Source organism: Pseudomyrmex gracilis, unplaced genomic scaffold (assembly GCF_002006095.1).
Source record: "Pseudomyrmex gracilis isolate BER0280 unplaced genomic scaffold, ASM200609v1 scaffold_312, whole genome shotgun sequence".
NCBI lineage: Eukaryota > Metazoa > Arthropoda > Insecta > Hymenoptera > Formicidae > Pseudomyrmex > Pseudomyrmex gracilis.
The window spans coordinates 5,607-21,644 of NW_018020896.1; the positions used below are offsets into that span (position 1 = coordinate 5,607).

The 16,038-nt window shown below is 32.7% G+C and overlaps 1 protein-coding gene across 1 annotated transcript in view; it reads left to right on the forward strand.

The window, feature by feature from the left end:
• The first annotated feature begins 761 nt into the window (after window positions 1-761).
• The window catches only part of LOC109859977 (ankyrin repeat and fibronectin type-III domain-containing protein 1), a 71,737-nt gene continuing 56,460 nt past the window's right edge, over window positions 762-16,038 (forward strand). Inside the window, exons 1-2 of the mRNA XM_020438751.1 lie at window positions 762-1,086; window positions 10,889-11,025. Of these exons, the coding sequence (XP_020294340.1) occupies window positions 1,084-1,086; window positions 10,889-11,025 (140 nt within the window). The 5' untranslated portion in view covers window positions 762-1,083. The remainder of the gene's footprint in view (window positions 1,087-10,888; window positions 11,026-16,038) is intronic.

Sequence of the window (16,038 nt, forward strand, 5' to 3'; positions counted from 1 at the left end):
ATACATAATAGTACATACAAGCTCTGAAGATGTGAACTTACAGATACAAAATGTTTTCTCTCAAAAAGAAGATTGCATTAAACGTAGATCAAATCACAAGTCTGAGTTATCATTGACTGTTACTACTTAAAGTTATACGTATGTACAATACGTGCAGTTGCACTACTATTTTTGCAGAAAATAATGTTGTTGTATTAATGATTTATAAAAAACATACATAAGTGAAAATTCATCTTTTTATTATTCATTACTACTATTTAAAAATCACAGCTATACTAACAAAGTTGCGACTACTTGGATAAGTACATATGTGATCCTAGTTAAAGCTTTTTTCATTAATCCAAAGTATAACTTAAAAAGCCATAAAATTCATGATATATATACATATATACATATATATATATATATATATATATGTATATATATAATATATATAATATATATATGTATATTACTTTTAAGGGAAGAAAATTGCAATTTTTACAAGATTTTTTTATAGAATAGAAAAAAAAAGAAGAAACGTAAAAGCTTCAATTAGTTTTCCAGTAAGAATCATATTAAATTACAGTGATTTCAATGCTCAAGTATCAGCGACTTATTTCGTGCGTTTTTTTAAGGAAAATTCTTTTAGTGCAAGCATTGTAATGATGGTTTTTTCACCGTTGAGAAAAACAAAGTTAACAGATGTAATTCTTCGGTGCGGTATCTGTAGAAAATTGCAGTAAATTTCCAATTTGATGTCTATATATGTTGCAAGGTACGGAGGCGTTGTCGGTAGTCGTCGGACGTTTTCGGACGTTGCGTCGGCGTCCTGTGGAACGCAAACGACAGTAGGTGGTCGGACGTCGCGACGCGTATATCGCATCAGTGGTTCCAGTGCATATTCATTTCTTTACATTAACTTCTTCACATACGACTTCTGTCTAAAGAAAGCAATGAAAAATCAAGCTTTGCATTAATTCTTGCGTGAAATTCCACGAAAAGTTATCTACACGTACAACTACTTCGCGTCAATCTGAAGGATTTCCGGTGAGGAGAGCGTGCTGCGGAAATGCGTGACGGCTGTCGTTGCGAACGACACTGATGGTCTGTATTCAAAAATTCTATATATTAATGATCATTGAATACTAAAAACCATAAAAATGAAAAAAGAGATTAGAGAAAAGAATTATAAGAGTGCATTAAACACTACTAATAAAAATATTGTATTATTTAATGCAAAAAAATTACACTTTAGAAGTCTATAATATAGAGCCGAAAAAAATTTTTTTTACAATTCTCTATAAATCATTTTACATACGATAAGATCTTACGGTACAAATTTCAATTTTAATTAATGAGATAAAGGACACTTCTTTCTAGAAAAGGTTTGTAAAAATATAATGAAGATGCAATCATTAACGTAATAGAGATGTGAAACATATATGTGTGTGTGTTCTACTCAAAGAAGTGAGAGATTCGCTTTATATTTTTCGGAAAGAGATAAGTTTCAAATTTTCCTTTCCTTGATTACTGCGTTCTCTTCGAATAAAAAAAATGTTCTAATCATTGAAAAAAAATGTCTTGCTCTAATTAATTCTATCTGAGTAACATAGAGATCTCCGACTATTTATATTTTGTTATTTAATGTACAATATTATTAAAAGTATATAAACATTCATAGAAAAAAAATAAAAACGTTTTTTTGTACAAATTAAAGGTGTAAGTATATTATGCAAGGGAGTGGCAATCTCACCAAATTAAGTAGCACGAAGTACCATTTGTTTTTATTTGCAACAGAATGCTGTGTGAAAATTGAATGAGGTTGCAAGCGATTGTAGTATATAACGATGAAGGCTTCGCGCAATTTCAAGAAAATAGGAGGAAGAAAGTGAGACTTATTATATACTGTCATAATTCAAGAGCGAACAAAAAATTTATCTTCATATTTTTGATATAGATTACTGCAGTAATTGTGAACAAATGAAGTTCACTGCTTTTATTTTCTTCCTTGTATATAAATTAATTTCTCGATTTAATTTTTCATTGTATAGAAAATTTTTCTACATTGTATTAGTCATGTTCATATAATAAAATTATTATGTAAGAATAACATTAAATATATATATATATAATGTTAACATCTTTCGTTTATTAACTGAGAGATAACACAAGTAATATTCAATTTTATTAATTTCTTATGAGATTATAAAAACTGAATGTAAACAAAACCTTTTCATCATATATTAAAATGACATGCTTTTAGTTATAATAATATAATAATTGATAAAAATTGCATATGATCTAAATAACGAGATAAAGTCAACAACCAGAATATTGCGGTGAAAAAATTGCAAAAACTTTGTAGCTGTGTGTGATATTCTATCATAATTCACGGCAAAGCGCATGATCGGAATGTCATAATATGCATACGATTATATGATATGCATTGCTATAGATATACGTATAATTACGATGATCAATAACATGTATGGACTATGTAAGTACTTATCGCTTTTTTCCACCGTGTAACTTGCTTATAGACAATTGCTACTGAAATAAAAAAAAATAGTAATTTCGTGAGATAAATGCGGTGTTATAAAACATACGATTATTTCTTCATGTAGATAAGATATACACGTGTAAATGTGCTTACGGCGAGTTTTGTTCAATTTCTGCATTTTTGTTTTGTGTTTTTCTTGAACTAGTTGGAATTTATCTTAGTTCAATATTCACGGACAGAGAAAAATCTCTTTTCAATCAAGCTTTTCCATCTCATCGTGTTAGCCTACAAAGAGCTTTTCGCGTTACATACTTCTTTTGTTTTCTTTTTACATCGTCATTGTGTAATAAAAATAATAGACATCACGTTAAGCGATGTCAAAGACTACATCAGTAAAAAGAAACATATACATAAAAAAGTTGTAACGCATGACAAACTACTAAAAAGAAATCACGTTTCATATTTTTCTCTCTTAATTAGTTCTTTAGTAAAAATGACAAACCGTAAAATTTAAGCATTCTAATTGTGAATCGGATCTTTTATTCTATTTTGTCTACTCAATCCTCAAAAAATATAAACAGAAATTGTATGAATAATTCAGGAAAGAATGACTTAACGCATACTGGTCGTCTTAGATTGGAAAAAAAAAAAAAAAGAAAGCTAAGATTTTTCTATTGCTACATTACTAGCGTGAATCGAGATTACGTTGACGGCTTTTAAGCTTTTCAGTTTCCCTTTTTGTCTCGTGAAGTTTTTCAAACAGTTATCACAACTCTATTTTTCTTCAGTCTTTAGTTTGTTCAAAATTGTCTCTTAGAAGATATTTTATCTTTTTCAGAATTTTTCTATTGTCGCTGTTTGAATAACGTTTGTCTATCATGGACGGCTTAATTTCTCCAATAATTTAAACGTGTAACTGTTTATCGTAGCTCTAATCGATCTAGGTGTAAAACATTACGTACATAATGGTGATATTGTTTTACTTCCATTTCCACGAATGTACACGTAAATCAATTTTCAAGTACGACACTGCAAACACATATATTAGAATACTCGATATCGCAGTGTCATTAATCATTTGTATGCAATCTATTTTAACACATATAGCTTGTTAGTTGGAGCGTTAATTAAATTAATAACGTTCTGCTTGCTTATAAAAAAGTATGATATAAAATAATATCATTGCGGAAAGATCTAATTGAAAAAAAAGTTGCAAAGCGGACAGAACATTTGTAAACTGAATATAAGTCGCACTTGAAAGATCGCAAATTTTGTAAATGCACCGAAGATAAATGAATTACATGAGTAAATCGCTCAACTATTTCTAATAAATTAACCATGCTATCAGGAATTAGCGATTAATGAATCCTATAGTTCACATGTATTATCGAACGTAAAATTGTTAACTAAACCTGCAACATGCATATGTTGTCATATTTTTTGTTAGAAATGAAATCAAAGCTAAAATTTTCACATTTTATGATAAAGTATGACTTATCACACAATCGCTAAAATATTTAGCGTGCATAAAAATATTCCGTTTTCCTGTATATGAAATATCGTGTGTTTTGAATTAGAAGAAACGAAACTCTTTTTACAGTCTTACTATGCGAGTCCTAGTCTTATAATAAAATATTATAGAGTATAATTACATATAATATAGAATATAATTACACATATAATAGCAGTGCATAGACAAAATTACTAAGAAACTTATGCTGCTTGAAACCTCTGTTATTAAAATAAAAGATAAAAATAGCTTACATCTTAAGAAAGCATTTTGGCTAGTTTGTTGAATAAAAACTGATACAGAACTGATATAATGTACTTTGCTCTGTCGTGTTTGTAAGTTTTATCGTTATGATTATATAAATGTCGAAATGAACGATTCGCTCGTCATGTTACAAGGAACAATTTTTGAAAGTCGGATTATACTACTTAGACTGGGAAAATGCAAATTTAATACGTTTGTATAATGATCTGATAATAGATGACATAAGTGAAATGTTCATATATATTAGCGAGTGCTAACTATTACATAAACTCGCAGCGACACAAATGTTAATCGGATTTGTCGTCGTACATTATTAGCATTAAAATTGTGATTTCGGCGATTTAATTTGATAAAAACATATAGGTATGTTGCGAGTAGACAATAATAATTGTTTAATTATTATTTAATTGAAAATATTGCAACGTTAATATATTTACGTACCTTACCATAAATATGTATTGTAAACTAAAATGAAAAACAAATGAATTTATATCTTTAAACATCAATCAAGAATTACGCCAAAATGTACACATTTCGAGACATTATTGTACGTTATTTCGCGCGATTCGTTTACTAATAAGTATAAATTTGATGCAGCTATTTTGACGACTTCTCTCTATTTGAGTACTAGTTGTCAGTTTATTGGAGGAATGGATTCCTCCACCTCGCAAGCACGTTGCTGATATGTAACACGCTGAAACTCAGTGCTTACGTTACATCCTCTACCAAGGATGCCATTAATTTCTATCGAGTTCCACATGACGGTCGTTGAGACATTGCTCTGAATAGTTTCCATGATCCGCAATGTTCGATGATCAAATGCATTGTTGAATGCGTTCTTATTATACATCATGTTTATCGAAATAGACAACATAAAACATAATTAATAAGGGATACATCTGTCATTTAATAATTGAAAAAGACTTGTACTAATCAAAGGATATAAGTAAACAAAGTAGTGAAAAAACATCTTATTTATGTTAAATAAACTTTTCTTTTATTTCGACATTCATAATTTGATCATATTTAAGATTGTCTTAAGTTTATCGTAAAATGCTGTAAAAACCATTTTTTATTGGTTACAGAACATTTTAAAATAAACTTAAGACGACTTTAAATATATAAGATCCAATTATGAATATATATTGGCCTTAAACATTTGCAGTGACACATATGTAGCGACATGCTTGAAATTAATCGCGTAGGTGGACTTGAATAAATAACAATTCTTTAATTAAAATCTCGCTCTTTTGCGTTGTTTATTGTAATTGTTTACGTATCAAACAGCCACGACACAAAATCCACGAGAATCTCTTGCGAAAGCCAGAGCCATGCAAATCCCTATAAATCAGGTTCTGTTTGCACCAGTCACTTAATCCATAGTCTCCTGACTTGGCAACCGAGCCGGATAGACATCGCCTTAATAAATGTTGACAAAAGTTCTTCGAAGCAGCCTTTCGGAAGATGCTGACGATATTCTGGACATTTTCAGATTGCAATTAAATCGATGAGGTTAGCTCTCTTTTACAGCAAGCAAAAGAACGAATCGTTTTTCCTGCAGAGAAAAATCAATTGTTTTTTTTTTTTTTTTTAAGTATTTTTCGACATTTTTCAATATTAATATCGTGCAACCATCATCGTAACAGAAAAACTAAGATCTTGAATTATCAATTAAATGTTTTAAGTTACCAATATAACGAGAGAATCACAAAACTGATAGTAATTTCCAAATTATTACTATATAAAAATAAGATATAAAAATATATAAAAATAAGATTACGACAAACCGGTTGTATTATTTTCAGATTTGAGTTATACAAATGAGTTATACAATTGAGTTATAAAAATGCGTACATCCGTATATAATTCGAGATTGAAATGCTTTTAAAATAAATTCACCAAATTGTTGTATTTTTCTTCTATTTTTGATTGGCAGTCTGACTCGTTGAATGACAATCTCTGATTACACACACACACACACACACACACACACACACACACATCAGCGATATCGCATGTGCGTAGACATCCGTGATGTGTGCGGTATGCATTTTCGTGAAAAAGTGTCACGTAGTACGTCATTATGCGGAAAATCCGTACGCACATTCCATTCGTCTCTTCCGCCTTCCAGAAAGTACAGAAATTGCATTTTTATCCGGAGAACCAAGAGCGGTTTCGCGCAAGGTTTCATGATGCGCCCACAAATGCGTGGTTTGCAAACATTTTTGTTCGCCTCTTTTAACGTGTTCATACAATAGCGCGAAAATGTCTCCGGGTTTGCTAGGATTTACAGGAGATGAAAAGATCAAAAAACGAGAAATATGTACTTTTTCTCTGCATGAAAAGAAACCGCATACTGAGAACATGTATCTATATACGTATATTAAATGTAAAATAGACTTTTCAATAAAAGACTGTAAAAAGTTTATGACGGAACAGTTGCAAAAGAAATGCATTTCAGCATTTGTTTTATACAACGGTTGTTTGTGCGTCAGATATATATATATGTTATTTAACATACCTAATATTTACATACATATAATTGTATATATATATATATTTATATTATTTGTTAAAATTATTTATATTATTTGTTAAATTATTTATATTATTTGTTAAATTATTTATATTATTTGTTAAAAGTAGTCGCACATAAAATGAGTATGTTTATAAAAAATAAACACGTTTTTTGGATTATGCACGTATATATTTTTTATGTATTTATCAATTACTTTTTAAAACTTACACTCTGCAGTAGAATTTTTTTACTTTGAAAACGTATGAATTCAACATCGTCAATAAACATGTGTTTCTCATTAGGACGCATTGAAAGATACAGCGAAATTACGCCTTTCGTGATTGGAACTTCGTCTCGAAACTGTGGCAAATTACGAGAAACTTTCTCGATAGAAATAAGAAGAGGTTTAAAACACAGTTTAGTAACAATCATGTACTTCTCACACCTTTTCTCTCTCTCTCTCTCTCTCTCTCTCACTATTTGCTTAATATTACATAGATATCTTATATCCTCAGGCATCACCAGCAGCTAACTCATCATTGTCAGATAATTTCTCAATCCAAGTTTATAATCAGCATGTTCAGAGTTTGATACGTCTTGTTATCACTTTACTTATTTAATTGTAAGTACACTATTTTTAGGGAAATTTGATTTTTTGCCATTAAATCAGGGAAACATCAAAATACGGACTGTGAGAACTGCTATTTTTCGGAGTTCGGCCTCGTGGCATCACAGGAAAATAAAAAAGGGATTTTTAACAAAAATAATAGTTAAATATTAAAATAAATTGAGCATTAAACAGTATTTTCTGCTTATTGAGGCTCGAATAGCAACCGACCGCATCGTTGACTGAAAACTGATTGAGATGTCGCAAAGCCGGTCAAAGCTAAAAGATTGCATGGTCAATCGTTGGTGAGATTGAACACCAACTAATTGACTTTATTTTGTGATGTTGCGTTTCTTTTGCGCGTCGTCTTGCCCTATTTGCGCCTGGTCGCTAATGATCTTTCTCGTGCTGATGAAGCACGACGTTATAAAAGTAGGTTCCTTAAAACTTGTAGTTCTAAATAGATACAAGATCGTAATTTCTTCAAATGCAATTACAAGTCTTTTGCGCGCAACTCTATGTACATTAGATAAGGTAACATAACTCATGACAAATTTAATTGATATAAGATATAATCAGGATTAATTATTTCTCACACAAAAATCGCGTTTTACTTAAAATATTTTATTCCAAGAAATAGTAATGTTATCAAATAAAAGAATTAATGTAACAAATATAATAATATTTATATGTAAAGTATGGAAACTTGTATTTTAAGAAACTTCATCTTCAAAAAGCTATGTTACTACATATACATTCTGTGTACACCTAACTAGGAAATTTAACTTATCATGTAACTTTTCTTTTTAGTCTTAAGTAATTTTAGTTGTTTTGAGTTTCTGATAAAACTAATAAGACAGAGCGAAGAAAAGAAACTTTCTGTCTTAATTACAGACGAAATGTCTTCGCCATTAACTGAGTTCAAGAAAACGAATTACAGAAAAGACCATTCATAAGGTTTTACGAGCGTATGTTTTAGCGTTGCTTTTGTTTGTCACGAACGTGAACAACTTGCATTCAGGAACGCGCATAATTCTTTATAAATCGATAAACCTCGGTATACTTTTGGCGAATAGATTCAATAAACGAACAAAAGTTTGTTGCTCAATTTGAAGCAGAATTTGTGTCGCCCAATTATATTCGACGGGTATCAGCAATTTTAAATGATAAAATTTTATGTTCTTAATTATTAAGCATTAAAATAAAATAAACCATATTTGTAATGTCACTACGAGTCATTCATAAGTTTTAGTCAAAACAACGGCAATCAGAGATTGGAAAATAAGGCTTATTCGACGCATTCATAAACTGTTGCACTTTTATTCAAAATAAAGTAAAGAAGTATACAGGGAAGAAATTTAATTATAAATATATATGTTAGCGTCAAAGTCCGAAGTCCCGGCAATCTTAGGATTGACTAGTCAATATCCGAAGTATATAACCAAGCGTTTTGGGCAAAGTCCAAAACAGTCTTTTTTTTTTCGGGTTTTGACTGTTATGTTTTTAGTCAATCTGAGGAGTAACCAACACGGCTGGTCAAAGTTGAAAACTGTGAAAACTTTTTTTTAACTTCGAACTTTGACTAGTCAATCCCAGATGGGAACACAAAATAAATCGGAAGATGTGTCAATCAGACTCAATCAGATAGACTAGTATTAAAACAAGACTAAAGGTACGATCCCATGCACTGTTATTCACCGTGTAACGCGTAACGCGTAAAAACTAAAATATAAAACATATTAAACACACGTAATCTCTTTGATTGGTTACGCGTTACGCAAAAAATAACAGTGCATGGGATTGCATCCTAATTCTTTCATGTTCTTTTTGTTGATGTTGTAAGCATGTAGGCAAGGGAGGCTGTGCGCCCCCAGCACCTCCTCCCCTAAAATCTAACCTAACCTAACCCTAACCTGTGTTACTACAATATCAATAGAAATGAGTGAAAATTTGGCGAGGAGTGCAGAAAGAAGAGTTTAGGTTAGGGTTAGGTTAGATTTCAGGGGAGAGTGCAGGGGGCGCAGCCCCCCTGCCTACACTTTTACAACATCAACAAAAAGAACATGAAAGAATTAGTCTTGTTTTAATACTAGTCTATCCTATTGAGTCTGATTGACACATCTTCCGATTTATTTTGTATCCATTGTACATGTAATGTATAGTACAAATAAATGCGCGAAACGGTACGCAGCTCAAGGTTTGATTTTTTAGATTTCAACTTTGACCAGCCGTGTTGGTTACTCCTGAGATTGACTAAAAAAAACAGTCAAAACTCGAAAAAAAAGACTGTTTTGGACTTTGCCCAAAACGCTTGGTTACTTCGGATATTGACTAGTCAATCCTAAGATTGCCGGGACTTCGGACTTTGACGCTGACATATATAAAAAAGTAATTATATATATACATATTAGTATGAATTTTACTAATATTTCTGTTCACGTGTTTTATTTTTAACAAAATTCAAGTTATATTTATTACAAGTTGATTTTCGAAACTTTTTAATGAGCAACTTGTGTTTTTCTAATAGAAACTGTGAACACTTTTATATAAATATTTCAGTTATTTGTTTTAATATAAAAGCAGCTTTTTCGCCTTGAACATCGAAGCTTATTACATGTTACCCAACCAATCCACTTTGATCCGGCAAGAGATCAATAAATCGCGGACTCCGCAATAGATTTAACCCTTTGAACTCAGTAACGAGCTTACGGACTCGACCTAATTTCGAAATTTTTGCTTTTTAGCACGGTATATACTAGGTATTAAAAATGCACAAGTTACTATCAGCGAAAAAAACTGCTTGCGACTGCTTTTTGGTTTATTGAGATTTTCTCACTTAGACAAATTTGCTCGCATAAACTTACAAAAAATTAAAGATGTAAGCAATCTACAATGTCTCAAGATGTTTGACAAACACGCAGCGTTCAAATTGATAATGATGATATTTACAGCGACGATACAGCGCTAATTTTAGCGTGATGTATTTCTCTCTTTTGAATTTAAATAGAGAAATGTTATACGCATGAATTGTAATCGCTGACTGATCTTTGACTTAATGAAAATCGAAGATCGAAGAACTGGCATTGTTCTGTAATCAGATTAGACGTGTGCATCGAAGCGCGTTAACGCGGACAAATAGATGGATTGCCGGAGTAATAGTAGTGGCAATACTAGTTTGTAGTATCTTCCGATAATCCTCCAGTTTACCGGCAGATGCTCAGCAATCGAAATAGAACCAATAATCAGTCTATGTGTTTACTCAGAAGATTCATATCCATTCATGCGACGAATATATGCATGTCGTTATATGCGATAATATTTCGAGCGTCTGATGCAACAGAGAGCGATAGATTGAATCAGAAAGAGTGTCTTAGATATTTCATGTAATATATAAATTATTTATTATTGAGCCAACAGTTTCTTATCAGGAGAAACACTCTTTTCCTATGAATCACGCAAATTGCAGTATTACAAAGTGCTCAATTTTTTTTTCAACTATGATTGTAGGTGTTGGGTGGATTAGGTCGCAGGATGTCGAGCGGCGACAAGGCTTCACCGGGCCTGACCATCGATCGCGCCGCTTTTCTGCTTTTACGAGTCAAGAAAGCCTTTAAAAAGAAGAAGCAGCAGCGAAAAGAAAAGAGGTAAGTGCGCGGCTTGGTAACTTCTCGCACAATAAACGTACGAGAAAAAAAAAAGAAAAGTTGTATTGAGAAAATTACTTCTTCGAGCACGTGATTGTTGAAGATATCTCGCTCAATAAACAGCTAATAGGTAAAAGAGATATTAAGTAATTGAGAGACGTAATATAAAAATCGCTTGCTCTTTTTTATTCTGTAAATTAACTTTGATCTCTTGCCTTGTCGTCAAAAAATCTTTAAAACTTTAATGGTCACAAGAGCAAAAAGAGATGGAATATGTAAGTTTCTGATGCAAAATCAATCTCTCATTATATCAATCCCAAACCGAACAATCTTACTTGCTTGGACGTGACTCAATCGACAACAAATTAGCTTCGTTCTAGCTTATTAAAATAGAGCGCGCCAAAGTCCCTATTAATCTTTTTGCGAGAATGCACATCGCTTAGACGTTTAATCACAAAATTAACGAACACAATCTATCGAGCGCGTAAAGAAAACGTCTTGTTTCGTCCGCGCGATATTAACATTCCATCGCAACTTGGCTCTAAATATTCATAAAACGGCTCAAATACAAATACACGCATGTCAGCATCCCATGTTAGCAGCTTAGTTTTGACGCTCATTCTTTGGTGTTTAGACATCAATTATTTCACAAATCATATATAGATGAACGCACTCATTTTATGAGTTTAATTAACGGGAATTTTTCGCCGATTTAAGTTTTAAAATTTAATTAACGAGGAATATATCGCCGCGGAATAATTAATCCGGGAGAACGTGGTTTCCCTGAATTAGATAATTTCTCAATATTCGCCTCTAGTGACCAGCACATCATGAATTTCTGACTATAACTACTAAGCGCAATTGCATTTGGCATATGTATATACGTGCAGAGCGTACGTGCAAATTGCGGCGAATACAGCATTGAACGCATCAAGTATTCGAAAAGATATGCATTTATACTTTCTACGTGCCGCAAATGCCAAGTATATTTTCGGAAAATCTGCAATTAATATTACATCTCGCAAGTTTTGTTACAATAGCACTAGAATCAATTGAAATCCCAACAATTGATGTAATTTAATAATAGCAACACTGTGTCGGTTGCCTTGCAACGTGTGCCTCTGCGTGAGTTTACACTCGGATCAAAAGTTTTTTTTTTTTGACGCCCAAGACTCCTATAGCTATCAACGCGTATCCTCTTCACTTCGTCTCGACATTGACGAAGGATCTCCTCTCCTCGAATTTCTCGGATCGTTTTATCTCTCGCGCGTAAAAAACGAACTTTGCAACGCGTCGCCCGAAAATTTTCTACTTGTGTCAATCGGATCGAAACGGGAATGGAATACGAAAAGCGTATTGCAAAAAACCACGAGATAACGTTTGAACAACAAACGATCGTGTTTGCTCTTATCTGTAACAGCACTGCAGTTGTGACGATTGTATTTGCGAGAAAAATTCGTCCGTGATTTTTCAAGTGTGTGTGTGTGTGTGTATGCAATACTACTGAAAAACTTTTTATTATACTAGATCAGAGTCGCGTGTATGATTTATGTGACAACATTTGTCACGATTATATGTGCGGATTATTCAAACACATCCAGATTTCTTGTGATATAATCTTTAAAAATATATCCGCATTTGTAACGTCAAAAAACTAGCGGAAGATGCAAGAAAAAAAAATGCGGAAAAAATTCCCGAAGAAGCACAATAAAGATTGTAAAGAACAACCGCTTTGTTTCACAGCTTCACATTTTTCTTGCTCGTGAAACACGTAGAGACGAGTGTAGGTATAAAGATAGATCGAAGGTAATATAATACTGTTAAAACGCGAAGCACTCGCGCGAGCTTTTAGACATCTATATAACTTGAATAGGATAGGTGTTAATTAACACGCAAACAAATTAAATCATCACACAAACAGATGAAAACAATTAAAATTAGTTGTCAGAAATATAATGAAATACTCTTTATTTTCTGTGCTGTGATACACACGCAATATAGAGTTGACGTGTACATCGCGATAAATAAATATATATTCCTTCTGTTCGAGAAACAATTTTTGTGATTCGTCGGTAATGAGTTGCATTCACGCGTTTTGATTTCATAAACTACGTAAATAATCACTTGTGATTATCTCAGCTTGGCTGTGAATAGATTGCTCCGAGAGTTTGCACACTCAGTTGGAATAAATCATGTTATCTTCACCTCTGCGTACCGGCAGTACACGCGCAATTATGGTGGCTAGAAGTTACCTTGACAAATTTAACCAACTCCGGGGGCAGTATGCAAATTAACCCAACTATTTACCAAAGAAATAAGCAATCATGCAGAGATCGGACATCGCGTTGCATTAAGTGCACACTTTCTGCTTTGCTGTACACATATCAAAAAATTTCCGGATATTTATTATACAAGAAAATATTATTTCTTTCTCTTTCTCTCTATGTGTGTGCGCGCGCACGTGTAATATCGATAGAAGCTTTTGTAAGAATCAAGCTACAGTAAAGAATATAGCAATAAATTGAAAAATTAATATTAGTAAAGGTTGTAAACGGAAAAAAATGTAAATAGTGTTATTCATACAGTTTTAAAACTTTTATTTTTTTTTCTTTCTCTTTTTCTTTTCTTCTCTACTATAGTTATATCAAAATTCTCTTAAAAAATCTGTCTGTACAACGTCAGATAAACGTTTTCAAACTTTTCGCTTGCCTATATTTCAAGATTAATGGTAACATTTTAAGCTTTGACTCTTTGGCGCACTCCTCGCTTCATCGCGTTCATCGTTTTATTCCCTAATGGATACTTCCTGCGCAAAACAAAGACTAGGTCAGACATAAAATGTCGAAAGATATAAAAAACAGGGAATCTTACACTTTATGCAATGTACTACAGTTATATCTTCATTATTAGAAAAGTTTTTTTATCTTGCATGACAAAGTGGAAAATTTGAGCATATAACACAACGTAAAAAATTACATATAGTTTGTTTTTCTCAAAAATAATCCAAATTAATAAAAAAAAAGATAATTTGGAAGTGTTCACGAATTTTGAATTGTTTCGCATTGCTTTCAAAGAGCGATATCTTCGTCGACACTAAACCCTCTCTTAGTGTAGCATCCTTAACCTCCATTTTCCAACACTGCAAGTATTCGTTACGAAGAAGATTCTACGTGCGTGATAAAGCCTGACGGAAAATTATATTCCGCCTCGAATGCCCTTTTATTGATTTCCATATGTATCGCTGACTTGCTGCAATCCGCTTGCACAAGGCTAGACGAGTAAGTTTTTATGATCATCGGATTACGATTCTCTAGAAAAACTTTATCTTCTAAAACTAACATTTCCTTAATATTGCGTATAGTATTTACTTTTTTGAGCGTCACATATTTCACACACACTTACACGCGCGCGCGCGCGCGACGTCAAACGTGCACGCGCGTGTGTCCGAATATCCTTTTCATTTATCTTAAAATCTGTTATTTTTTAACGACTGCAACTCTACTCGAGTCTGTGCTTTCATCGTTTAATAAGTATTCTCAGCTTAATGAAATCGAGGTCACGGCCATCTGCTGTACTCGTGTAAAATGCCTCCCTCAATAGTAATCGATTACGTACCCCGTTGCAACATAAATACTGAGGATGCATGCGTGACAACAGTATATGCGCTTGTACGTGCATACATATAATGTGTGTGTGTGTACGTATGAATGTATGTATGTATGTACGTACAAGTGTTAGATTTGCACAGCGCTACGCATGCTAACTTCGTGTCTGTCACGCCCGGTTAAACACACGAGTGTATACGACATGTCGTTGGATCTTCGTGATGAGGTTTCTCACCTACTTGAAAATGCACGTAATTTGCGGAGGTTCCTACAAATTTGTGCGAGGGTGCGCATTAATGCACGCTCGTGTGCAAAGAGCATACACGTTTTGTACACGTATATATTCGTGCGACTCTCTAATTCTACGCTGTGCGAAGAAGCGATGTTATTTATTTAATATAATTATATTTTTGAATTTAGAAATGTCTCATAAAAAAATGATATATCTTTTTTAAATTACAATACAGCTGATAGTAAAAAAATTACTTCAAGTTTTTCAGTGATAATAGAAAGATTATATTGTTAAATATTTATGCAAATAAGATTCTGTTTGACTATCAAACATTATCTCCGTTGTCATAACAGTTAGCAAAACTGCAATTTAATAGATATTATGCGGTTGATTAATTACTTGTTATAATATATATATTAATACCACGATACACATCGTCGCGCATATAAAGTCTTACGTCAACTGACGTAATAATGGTATGATTAACTAAGTATCCACACAGAGATATATATATATATATATATATATACTGCGCGATCCCGTAAAGGGCGCAAATAGCTTTACGTACGTACTTGCGCACGGGGATGCCAGATTGTCACGTACTCGGATGTTTATTTGCACAAAGCGTGTGTACGGCAGTAGCATCAGTCGCGTTTCTATTCTAAGTATGCACAAGGTATGTTGTTGTTAAAGAGCTTTTATGTCCGACGGAATTTCTTCGAATTTACGCAAACATGCAGAAGAGAAACAAGGAAGCAATCGTTTAACAAAGGAAAGAGTCAAAATTAAATCCTGCGTATACAGTTTGTAAAAAATAGGTAAAAAACAAACAAAAATAAAGAAACAAGAAACCTCGAAAGAAAAAGAATTTGTAAAGACATTCTATTCGCGTTTTTGTCATATAACTATATGGGTAAATGTTTACAATAGGGGAGACCCCTCCGATCGGCTTGTCCTTCAGATACATTGTTAATATGACCTTCCTGAGTACGTTTCTGAAAGTTTTATCCGTCGCTCATTGTTTATAAAAAAGTTATGAACAAAAAAAGTTTGATGATTGAACTCTCGTTTTTCAACACCGTGTACATTTCAGAAGGAAATGAGTAATGTTCACGTTGCCAACAATGTGTGTGTATGTAGCATATCCCCAAACTTTCTGTTTTGTTTACATTTCTT